Source organism: Gasterosteus aculeatus, chromosome 2 (assembly GCF_964276395.1).
Source record: "Gasterosteus aculeatus chromosome 2, fGasAcu3.hap1.1, whole genome shotgun sequence".
NCBI lineage: Eukaryota > Metazoa > Chordata > Actinopteri > Perciformes > Gasterosteidae > Gasterosteus > Gasterosteus aculeatus.
The window spans coordinates 65,793-77,637 of NC_135689.1; the positions used below are offsets into that span (position 1 = coordinate 65,793).

Below are 11,845 nucleotides of genomic sequence, written 5' to 3' on the forward strand. Positions count from 1 at the left end.
GCCCACCGCATGTGACTGAAAGCTCCTTAGTGGAGGCTTCTTCTACCAGGAGGAATGTGGAGATGTCCAATTTAGGAGGTGACATAGGAGTCGCTGAGAAAGGCACCCAAACAAACGAGTGTTTCAAAATTAAACTAGCTTGATAGATTGTATTTCATCCTACACTAAAACCAGGTAATGATAATAACAATGGACAAAATAATAATACCAGCTATTACAAAATAGAAAATGTAGAATCTGAATATTATATAATTAGAGTGTTTATATGACTCATATTTCTCCCTCTCAGAAATATATGTATATATAAACATACATACATACATGTGTGAGTCTATTTCCAGTCATCGCTCAGCTGCTTCAATCCTTTTTTCCAGCATCAGTTTCCATGGTAACAGGCTGTGCTATGTTGCGGAAACATCTGAACTCAACATCTCATTTATATATCTATATTTCCTCTTGTCTTGTTATCAAACCATCAGATCCATAGAATAATAACAAATAGTAAAATAAATATTATTAATAATACTACAACAATAATTCAGAATTTGTTAATAAAAAAGACAGTTAATATTAGGTAATACTATTTTTATTTATGATAATGATATTAAATTGTTCAGATCTAAAGTAGTTTTATATTTAATATAATACTAACTTATTATTAGAATTTAACTGAATTTAACTTAAACAAATGCTTTCATGTACATGTGTTAATAATGAACAATATTCATTGAAGATAAGGCCCAAATTGAAGATTCAAAATAATTTAAAACAACTAAAACTTTAGCGTATTTATAAGAATCACATCATTTTCAAGGCCTAACATACTCCCTCTCAGGATCACATTCATCAAAGGAATACAATATCAATCACAATATTGATTTGTAACTCAGACTCCCCTCCTGCAGACTCCTGGTCCTGCTGAGTTTCCACATCTGTTACAGACCATAGTATCACTATCGCCATGGTAAACACGTCCTAGAGGATTTTAGAGAACGTCTGTCAATCCCTGCAGCTCCCTCAGACCCTAAAGATGAGGAGGAAGAGGAAGAGTAGCATTTAGTATTGCTTGTCAGTATAGACTGTCACTATTAGATGAAGATGACGACTCGCTAACCTCGATCACCATGCGGATGTTAGCTTTGATCTTAGCAGAGTCTTTGGTGAGCTGCTCAGTGAAGCTAAAAACAGAAAGTTAGCACCGTTAGCCTCCCTCACTCACAGTAATTGACTCAGCTAGCATCGAGCTAACACACTAGGTCAGTTCACGAAATGTTATTGACAGAAACTAAGCGAGTATGGTTGATCTTTCATTCTTACTGTTATGAAAACCACAAAAGAAGAAAAGAGAGAAAAGGAGAAGACAGACAAGTAGAAGAAGAAGTAAAACAACTGACGCAGTGAGCTGACTTGTCTTCTTCTCAATAAATCGCAGAGCTTCGTCATGGGTCATCTCCACAAAGAAACCGAAACCGACTGCCACAAAGATCCTGGACGAGTCCTCCCTGACAGAAGAAGAAGTAGAAGAAGAGGCTTCTGGGTAATTATTTAAGGTCAATAACATCTTTTCAGTTGGTTCTGATCAGCTGGAAGAAGACAGGAAGTCCTTAATGATCTCAAACCACAAGTGCATTTAATGCTAAAGTCATTCTGTCTATCCGTCTGATCAATAGCTCACACTTCAGCCTGGACGAAGAAGTTACAGCCGAGATCAACATCAGTCTTCAGCTGAGAACCAGAATGCTGCAGGAACATATATGTACAGAGAGAGAGAGAACTTTGATTAAAAATAGATTTTTTTTGTTTCAAAGATTTTTTTCTCCCCAAATTCTATTAAACAGATGTTTTTCTTTATTAAGTTATTGAATGAATGCGTTAATAAGACATTCTAAATGATCATCATTGTTTTACCTGCAGACTCTGGATGGAGTTCTTCAACTGGAGGTAGTGCGAAATCTTCTCATAGACTGAATCTCTCTGCTCCAACACCTTCCTGTGGAGACACTCATCATCATCATCGGTCTGTCCACCAGTGCTTTCTGTCCACGCCACGTGCGCGCAAACACGGACATATTCAAGTGTTTTCCTTAAATTCTTAAGGTAATTTAATCATCCCTAGTTTATGTTTTGATCAGAGTTGTGATTAAAGGTTTGGGTGGGCCGCTAAAGATTTTCAGATTTCAAAGTGGGCCGCGGCATTCTTGAGTTTGGGAACCGCTGCCATAGACTATTGTATCCTGTTGCAGAGACTAGAACATTTGATTGGTATCAAAGGAACTGCACTCAGCTGGTTTAAATCCTACTTATCGGATCGATTCCAGTTTGTGCTTGTAAACGGTGAATCCTCGAAGACCACCAATGTTGGTCACGGAGTCCCACAAGGTTCTGTACTTGGACCGATTTTATTTACCCTCTATATGCTTCCTTTGGCGATCTTATCAGGAAACACCGCATAAACTTCCATTGTTATGCAGACGATACTCAACTGTATCTGTCGATCAAGCCAGAGGAGACGGACCAGCTTGTCAGATTTCAAGAATGTCTGGAGACATCAAAACTTGGATGACCGGCAACTTCCTGATGCTAAACTCAGAAAAAACAGAAGTTATCCTGATAGGCCCAGAGCGCCTTCGAAGCCAGCTGTCAAGTGATACAGTTTCTATGGATGGAATGTCTCTGGTACCCAGCAGCACCGTCAGGAATCTGGGAGTTCTCTTCGACCAGGATATGACCTTCAACTCTCATATAAAGAAGATTTCAAGGACTGCCTTTTTTCATCTACGTAACATATAAAAAATCAGGAACTTCCTGTCTCAAAGTGATGCAGAAAAATGAGTTCATGCGTTTGTCACTTCCAGACTGGACTACTGTAATTCTTTGTTATCAGGCTGCTCTTGTAAATCTCTTAAGCCTCTCCAGTTGATTCAGAATGCTGCAGCACGTGTATTAACAAGAACTAAGAAAAGGGATCATATCACTCCTGTATTAACTTCTCTGCACTTTACAACATTAGAATATTAGTAAAGCTGCTGTATGCAGAGCCGTGAGAAATGTCTTTTAAACGTTTTTGTAACGTATGGATTATGATTAGTGTGTACATTAAATATTAACACTATATTGGAACATAAGCCGTTTCTCTGTCTTTTGCTGCAGTAGCGTGTTGCTTTTCTTTCTAATTACGGGTTCATACTCGTACGCTTGCATTAATATTTGCAGGTGAATATATTGTTTGTGGTGGTTGTCATGGTGACTCGTAGGTTCGTGGCTCCGTTCATGCTGCCTTCATACTGTGATGGTGCTGAGTCAACCCACTCCGAGTTGATTGAACCAAGTCTAAACAGCTGTTCTGAAACCCAAACGTTTCCCATCTCAGTGAATCAACTTAGGGTTTAGGGTTTGACTCAGTTTGTTAAACCTCCTACTTGAAACGGACCCTGGAGTGTGTGCGCACGTGTCTGTGTGAGAGGCTGTGCGTGTGTCTTACTGTAAGTCTCTCCTCAGAACTTCATTGATGAAGTTTTCATACTGCAGAACCTTCTGGTCCAGTTTAGCATTAGCATTAGCATCATCAGGCGGATACATCGTGTCTGTGTTTCTCTTAGAATCTGAGCTTCCGGTTCCGTGAGCAGCATTTACTCCTCCGGTAAACTGACGTTCCGTTCACTTTCTGACTTCCAAACGGTAAGCACCCCGGAAGCCTCACGTAAACATCGAGTTGCCCCGGATGTGTATTAAAAGGTACTTCCTGATTTCAAAACTAAAGCAGCAGAAGCTACAGCTCTACAATGTCTGACTCTATCTAAAGCAGCAGAAGCTACAGCTCTACAATGTCTGACTCTATCTAAAGCAGCAGAAGCTACAGCTCTACAATGTCTGACTCTATCTAAAGCAGCAGAAGCTACAGCTCTACAATGTCTGACTCTATCTAAAGCAGCAGAAGCTACAGCTCTACAATGTCTGACTCTATCTAAAGCAGCAGAAGCTACAGCTCTACAATGTCTGACTCTATCTAAAGCAGCAGAAGCTACAGCTCTACAATGTCTGACTCTATCTAAAGCAGCAGAAGCTACAGCTCTACAATGTCTGACTCTATCTGAAGCAGCAGAAGCATTATTTCACGCGACCCACTTCGCAATGCGACATGGGGAAGTAAGACGGGGCTGTGTGCGTCTGTGTGTGTAAGGAGGTACAAAAAGGGAAGACATAATTTCCACAACACGGAACACTAATACACGCCAAGAGTTACTCTTTAAAATAAAATTCACATATACATAACGGTATTGAAAAAATAAAAAAATACAGACATTACAAATAAAAATGGGAAAAGAGAACGTGTACTTTTTAGTGTTTACTAAATAAAAAGTACTGAATTGAAAGTATATATATATATAATCTATATATATATATATACATATAATCAAATATATATAGAAAATATATATGTAATAAAAATACGTGTATCAGAAGGTGAGTCTCTTCTACCGGCTTTGGATCTGTGTCGTCCCTGTAAACAAACGAGGCGGGTAGCTAGCAGCTCCTTAGCTAACGTTAGCTCCTTTTGGATTTATTCAAAGCATTTATAGAACAGACATGCGGGTGAAATCCCGGAACTCTGTGTCACTGTGATTCTTGTCGGACACGTTGTGTGGCGACACCAGCAGCAGTTTGGATCTAACGTTAGTGTGTGACGGTTGATGGATTTAACGTGAGCTAGGTTAGCTAACAGGTTACCAAGGCAACGTCAGCCAACAGGTAACTAAGTTAGCAGCCACTTTATTTCGTTCGTGTTTCTTTACAACACATTGTTTCTCTGGGATTAGTACTGAATGAGAATATTGTTAGGTTTTAAGAATTATTGTTGCGTACATATCTGTATTATTCAAAAAACGAGTGCAACGTCAGTGAATTAATTGATCTATTATCGGAGTTCATTATTTTCTTTTCACTCCCGCTTTTTGGCTTCAGATAGTGGACAAGCTTCAACTGGAAGCTGAAGAAAAGATCCAAAATAGTTCATCGGTACCACCACCTGTAGTCCAGGTGGATGACATGGAGGAGTACAGTATTCTTGGTCGGATCGGTGAAGGAGCTCACGGCATCGTCTTCAAGGCCAAACACATTGAGGTAATACATAATACATCTCTTTCTCCCCACTGGGTTATCAATAAAGCAAGTATTGATGACGTCGTCTTTCAGACTGGAGAGACAGTAGCTCTGAAAAAAGTGGCTCTGAGGCGGCTGGAGGACGGCATTCCCAACCAGGCTCTGAGGGAGATTAAGGCCCTGCAGGAGATCGAAGACAACCAGCATGTGAGTGTCGGGATTGAAGGGGTCGGAGGTCAGGGGTCAGCCTCACACTCCTCTCCCTTTTCAGGTGGTGAAGCTGAAGGACGTCTTCCCTCACGGGACGGGCTTCGTGCTGGTGTTTGACTTCATGCTGTCTGACCTCTCTGAGGTGATCAGGAACTTCCAGCAACCTTTGACCCCGGCTCAGGTCAAAGGTTACATGATGATGCTGCTGAAGGGCGTGGCCTTCCTGCATCACAACAACATCATGCACCGAGTGAGAAAGACCTTGGCTGCGTTCGAATAGTCCTTTTTTATTTCTAAGGAAGGTTTCTAACTGAGTGAAATGATCCAAAAGTATTTAAGTGGCTGCCATGATAAGAGCTGTTTGATGGCTATTCAAATAAAAATTACATTAAATTAAATTACATGTCATTTAGCTGACGCTTTAATCCAAAGCGACTTACAATAAGTGCATTCAACCATAGGGATACAAACTCAGAAAAGCAAAAAACAAGAAAGTGCAATAGATAAGAGCCATTATAAGTCCAATTTAAGTGCTACAAATTGTTAGTCTTTTAGTCAAGGTAGAGTCTGAGGTGTGTCTTTAGTTTGCGGCAGAAACTAAACTAACCCATTGCCTTATATTACTAACCCATAGCATTATATTTTATTGTATTCCTCGTGCACTGTTGTCTTGTCATCCATTGTCGTACTGTCTGTTGTTATGCACCAACCGCCAAGTCAAATTCCTTGTACTGTATGTCTGACATATTATGGCAATAAATGTTTCCTGATCCTGATCCTGAAGATGTAAAGGCTCTATGCGGTTCTGATGTCATCAGAGAACTTGTTCTACCATTTCGGAGCAAGGACGGTCAAAAATGACCTTGTAACATCCAGACCAGACCACTATCCCTTGAATGCTGTGGAAAACGTCACAGGGTCAAGGACAGATGGTTAGAAGTTTTCACAAGGAGAAAAGACAACACGGTGTTAAGTCCAGCCAATGTCTTCATTGTGACTCCTTAACCCCTCAAAATAAAAGCTCTGATGTATGCGTGCGTGTGTCGATGTGTTTGTGTGTAGGACCTGAAGCCAGCAAACCTCCTCATCAGCTCTTCGGGTCATCTGAAAATTGCAGACTTTGGTTTGGCGAGATTGTTCACTGAGCAGGAAGACAGACTGTACAGCCACCAGGTGGCCACCAGGTGATGCTCACACATTGTTGTGCTCTATTACGACTCTATTATTACCGTTTTATTTACTGTACTATTACTGTTTTACATAGTATATTATTACTGGTTTGTTTACTAAACCATTACGGTTTTATTATATAATTATACAACATTAGAGTATGTTATATATTCTCTTTATTATTTACTCTATTGTTTACTTCTATTTAGTCTCATCATCACAATAATATTTTACCATATTATCAATCCATTAATGCTTTATTATATACAACTTACACTTACAGGTGGTACAGAGCCCCTGAGCTGCTGTATGGTGCCAGAAAGTACGACGAAGGAGTTGATCTGTGGTGAGAAAACCTCTCTAAAAATACTCAGATTACTCCCGCTAGTACTACTACTAACTGGGTAACTACCAATACTACAGCTATCACTACCAATACTACTACTGCTACTATTACTATTCCTTTTATTGTTCTTATTGTTATGTGTAGCATGAGGCTGCACTCTATCTATCCATTATTATTATTATTGTCAATATATTGATATTGTTATTACTTGGTGTAGCATGAGGTTATTATTAGTATATTATCACTACACTAATAATTACTATTATATTATTTAACACACTATTTTTATAACATTATTATCATAAGCGTTTGAGTTTATTATAGGTGTAAGTATTATTAATACACTGTTGTTGTTGTTGTTATTATTATAACAGTATTATTATAAGAAGGTTGAGGTTGTCCTTCATAGTCGACACTACGACTGACTTAACCCCGTCAGAATAGATGTTCCTCGTCCTGCAGCCCTTCATAGTCAAAACTTGTGCGTTTCAGGGCGGTGGGCTGTATTTTCGGGGAGCTGCTGAACTTGTCTCCTCTGTTTCCTGGTGAAAACGATATCGAACAGCTCTGCTGTGTCCTCCGAGTGCTGGGGACACCGACTGAGGACAGCTGGCCTGTGAGACCCCGCTCCTCAGGGACACTTGCTACTTCTGCTTCTTCTGCTTTCTTCACATTTGTTGTTTACATAACCAACGTGAGAATTGCATGATATAAATGGGGTTATTTTATTGGACGCTGAGGCTCCGTTCTGCTCTTTGATTGGCTGATCTCGTCCTTGTCTTATTTTGGAGGGGGAAAGACTTTAATGTTAAGTACATTTATATGTAAGTACACAGAAGTATTTAGTATAAGTAAACATTTTTCTCTCTTTTAGGAGATTGTGGAGTTGCCAGATTACAATAAAATCACCTTCAAGGAGAATCCAGCGATCCCATTGGAGCAGATCGTCCCGGACTCTTCCCCTCAGGCCGTCGACCTGCTCTACAACTTCCTGGTTTATCCGTCCTACCGACGCTGCTCTGCTCGACAGGTATGAAACTCTCTGCATTTGAATTGTCAAATTTGCATAGGAAGGTTACTCACTGAGTGAAGGGAAGTGGCTGTTCTATTCTCTAATGCTATGGAAAGGAGTTTTAATGCTTCCTTACTTAGCTCCATTAGCATAGGAACCACTGGACCACTCTATACGAAACAAAAGGACATCATTTCGACCCACAATTCCTTGCAGCGCCAATATTTACATTTGTATCATTGACATATCATTGGTCTGTTCACGAGAAATAACGGTCATGACGTAGAAACGCAGATCATGTGAGTAACCGTTACTATCACTCGTTTATGTTAATAAAGTTTTACTTTGAACCTGGTTGTTTGTGTCTCTGGATGACTCACACTGTAACAACACATCTGAGATGCTCCTCTGTAGCCGCTGCAGACTGACGTCCCCAACATGCGTCTCCGTCCATCACGACGACGCAGCTCTGTGGAAGTGGTGTCCATTCACTAAACACCAAGTTGTCTCTTCCTAACTCCTCATGGACTCTCCTAACCATCTTTCCTTGACCCTGTGACGTTTTCCACAGAGGTCAAGGAATAGTGGTTAGGAAAGGAGGTCATTTTATTGACAATCAAGCTATCTAGGTAGTTCATTGGCGGGTCATTGACGATCAATCGGCTTACTGCCTTTGGACCCTTGCTAGTGTCAACTGCTACTGCATCATGGGAAATCTAGGAGGCAGATCAAATCAATCATCATCAATCTCTGATCATCTGAACCAGCAGATGATCAGTTAACTCAATACTTGATCAATGATTAATCAATAACTTGTAAACGTGGGGATTATTAGAAAAGCAATAAAAAGAAAATATTTAGTTTATTATTTAAATCTTCCTAAATGATTGATAGTTTGATGTTGATGTTGAACTAATCTATTGATCCACTAATCATTTCAGCTTGTTGAAGCCTTAATCAATGAATACAATTCATCTCATTTTCCCATAGCAATTGATTGATCAATACATACATTTACATATTGCAGACTTATTGAGTGATTGATTCATTGATTGAGGGTTTTGGGACTGAAGTACTGGTTGATTGATGCTTTGATCGATGTATTATTGTATTGATTGATCAATGTATTGTTTGACATAATGATCCTCTTCTTTGCAGGCTCTCCTCCATCCCTTCTTCTTCTCCTCTCCTATTCCTGCTCACCACTCAGAGCTTCCCATTCCTGAGAGGGGGGGTCGACTCCCCCACCAGCGGCTGCAGGCTCCACCCAGCGACTTCTCAGTGGACCTTCCTCTGCATTGCAGCATGGTAGACCCTGCCCTGCTGCGGGGTCACGCCTCCTAGCATCCCTTATGTCACGAAGTTTAGCTCACACAGGAAGTCAACGGTTTCCTGTTGTTCCAAAATAAACAAACAGCATGAAAAGGACCATCAAGGAGCTGATTACTTAACTCATGCACTTTATGTATATACATTAAAATATCCCCTGAGCCGCTTGTTGTTTGAACTGATAACTGATTAGCAAGTCACTTTCTGCACTTGCTCAATAACAACGAGAAGGACGATGCCTTCACTTTGGAAACTTTGTACATCAAATGTTCCAGAACTTCAATCAAAACGTGGCTGAGGCTCTGGTAGACATTTACGAACCCTTTCCGTAAGTCCGAATTGGATGTTTAGTCCAAAGGGAATTTCCCACAAGTAAATGTGACGTTAAAAACGGGATATGGCACAGAGAATAAATAGAGGACGGCAAACATTAAGGATTAAAGATGGATAAAAAAAACCATACAAAATCAGACAATATTTATTCATCTACTCATGAAACATAAAAAAACAATTTGATAAAACGTAAAACATTATCTAAAATTGCCTCTCATGTTATGGGGAAAGAACATGAAATACATCCAAATTAGAGAGTAAAACATATTACATAAATACCCTCAATTGTAAATCAAATTTTTCACGTTGTCATGGTGATGTGGCATGTGGCAGCAAAAAGTTCTGTCCCTTCATTTTTACACCATTTAAGCCCTCACCCTCAACCACTTACCAGGTGACCTCAATTAAGTCCCTGAGGGGCCAGGGTTTAGGGGGCGATTGGGGTTTTGGGCCCAGAACTCACCTGGTCAGTCTTGCCTGAGTCCCTATCACCTGAATGAGTGTCATGGCCAGGTGAGGCTGACCTCACATCTTATGGAATTTAAACACAAAACGTGACTTGAATGAATCCATTTATTGATCATAACTGAACCCTCGGAATAATAACAGCGAATAAATTAGGAATTTCTGTCATTTTTAATAAATCTAACGGCCTTGGCAAGGGGACTAATTTGACATAGTTTTTTTTGCTTTTCTCCAGTTTTGAGATTTAAAAAATAAAACACTTCCAACGTCTTCCGACCCAATAACTCTGATGCCAACACCTACTTACATCTGAGCCTCTGACATCACCATAGAGCTGATTCTTATGAAACATGCAAGTTGCTTTTCATCATGAATATAAAGTTAGTTTGGGACTGAAGCATATTTAAATATGTTTAAATGACAGACTGCAGCTGTAACACTGTGATGTCCTGTCTGACTTTGTGTCTGTCTATCTGGATATTTATACATTACTTTTTTATTAACAGAACACTCGGCTTGTCACTCGGAAAGCAATCTCTTGTCATCAGTTCACATAAAAATGTCATAACTCAAACATCTAAATGTATATTCCTAATTCTTAATGCTCACAATGTGCATTTTCTATTTTCGCTGGTCTTCTTTGGACCAGAACCTGAATGTTGGAGTCCAGACCACCTGATCCTCAGATCATCATCGGGCTGCCTTGATAAACTGCATAGAAGAAGAAGAAGATGCAACGTGCCCTTTGTAGGGAACAGGCTGAGGGTCAGGGCCAAAGCGCAGCCCGATGTGTATGTGAGTTGTAGAGTAACCGCAGGAGGCATGCATACAGACAGAGAGACAGAGACATTAAGACAGACATACAGAGAAAGAAAGACAGAGTGGCAGAGGAACATCGATACAGAGAGAGAGACAGGCAGAGACAGCGATACAGAACGTTTTAAAAACGGGATAAATGATGGATGCGAGTTGAACCAACTACTTCCTCATGTGTACTTACATGCTAAATTTAATTTCAGTGTATTAAATGAAACATATTCAAAATATAATAATTTGATTATAAAAACCGTGTGTGTGAGGGGGCGAAGGAAGTCGCTCTGCAGGACAAAGGCTGGAAACAAAATGAGGCACTTGTTGTGATCCGGGTCCGAGGCGTCAAGCGTCGCCTCGGCCGTTGCTATAGAGACGGGTCAACTGGTTGCCGTGGCCATGCTATAGTTATTGACAGCCAGCAAGGACGACATCTGGACCTGAACTGTGTGTGAGTTATGGCTCTGTTACATCGTTACAGCAAAGTGTTTAGTCGTTGTCTTTAAAAGCAAGCAGGCAAATCGGATCATCCGACTATAATAATAATAATAACAACATCAATGTCATCAAGCCTCTACGCGTTTATAAAAATAAAAAATCATTCCAGTGATATTCACATGCTCGGATTACAGAGGAGGGGACCTTCGGCAGAAACACACTCACGTTGTTTGCAAACAAGTTCAAAGTTGATAGAAGGCCTTTAATAGGCGGCCATGTGAGAAGCCTAAATGTCATTGGCCAATCTGAGGCCTGAAAAGGTCCCCACCAGCCAATCAAAATCAAGTTCTTGTTTCTTTCTTGTCATCACTAGTAGACAGTCTGCTGTCATCCAATGAGATGCAGGGGGAGGCGGATCTTCTCTAAGCAGGCCAATCCAAAAAGCCCTTATAAGTAGCCTAAAAAAAAGGAAAAATGAAGATTGAAAATGAAGAACTTGGTGTGAGTCAATAAGAGAGAGAGGACACCCACTTGACCACCCACCAAGCCCACTGCCAATCAGTCTCTAAGGGTTCAGCTCCAGCCATGGGTGCCATCCAGCTGACGCGTCCCCCCCAGCTTTCCTCCAATCA

General features: G+C 40.4%; 2 protein-coding genes across 9 annotated transcripts; one reads left to right on the forward strand and one right to left on the reverse strand.

Annotated features, from left to right (window-relative positions):
• Window positions 1–570: 570 nt before the first annotated feature.
• Window positions 571–4,133, reverse strand: uxt (ubiquitously-expressed, prefoldin-like chaperone). Its single transcript, XM_040170095.2, has 6 exons — window positions 3,482–4,133; window positions 1,909–1,990; window positions 1,676–1,740; window positions 1,395–1,502; window positions 1,115–1,178; window positions 571–1,024 (listed from the first exon to the last, which is right to left on the reverse strand). Exons 1-6 carry the CDS (start codon window positions 3,577–3,579, stop codon window positions 986–988), a joined length of 456 nt encoding a protein of 151 aa, XP_040026029.1. The 5' UTR covers window positions 3,580–4,133; the 3' UTR covers window positions 571–985.
• A 330-nt stretch (window positions 4,134–4,463) lies between these two features.
• Window positions 4,464–9,334, forward strand: cdk20 (cyclin dependent kinase 20). 8 transcript variants are annotated; one of them, XM_040170092.2, is made up of 9 exons: window positions 4,464–4,749; window positions 4,963–5,121; window positions 5,194–5,307; window positions 5,372–5,560; window positions 6,373–6,494; window positions 6,764–6,826; window positions 7,319–7,442; window positions 7,701–7,856; window positions 8,997–9,334. In XM_040170092.2, exons 2-9 carry the CDS (start codon window positions 5,047–5,049, stop codon window positions 9,180–9,182), a joined length of 1,029 nt encoding a protein of 342 aa, XP_040026026.1. In that variant the 5' UTR covers window positions 4,464–4,749; window positions 4,963–5,046; the 3' UTR covers window positions 9,183–9,334. The 8 variants fall into 8 exon arrangements, with proteins under 8 accessions (XP_040026026.1, XP_077936874.1, XP_040026024.1 ...); XM_078080748.1 differs by having other exon boundaries at window positions 4,476–4,749; window positions 5,372–5,452; XM_040170090.2 differs by having other exon boundaries at window positions 4,477–4,749; window positions 7,319–7,520.
• Window positions 9,335–11,845: the final 2,511 nt, after the last annotated feature.

Bases quoted from the DNA above. Each gene is read 5' to 3' on its own strand.
- cdk20 (XM_040170088.2), top strand. From the start codon at position 5,047: ATGGAGGAGTACAGTATTCTTGGTCGGATCGGTGAAGGAGCTCACGGC. The intron at 5,561-6,372 runs GTGAGAAAGACC...GTTTGTGTGTAG, and splicing joins ACAACAACATCATGCACCGA to GACCTGAAGCCAGCAAACCT. The intron at 7,857-8,996 runs GTATGAAACTCT...TCTTCTTTGCAG, and splicing joins GACGCTGCTCTGCTCGACAG to GCTCTCCTCCATCCCTTCTT.
- uxt (XM_040170095.2), bottom strand. From the start codon at position 3,579: ATGTATCCGCCTGATGATGCTAATGCTAATGCTAAACTGGACCAGAAG. The intron at 1,503-1,675 runs GTGAGCTATTGA...TTCTTCTGTCAG, and splicing joins TTCTTCGTCCAGGCTGAAGT to GGAGGACTCGTCCAGGATCT. The intron at 1,179-1,394 runs GTCAGTTGTTTT...TTCTGTTTTTAG, and splicing joins AAGACAAGTCAGCTCACTGC to CTTCACTGAGCAGCTCACCA.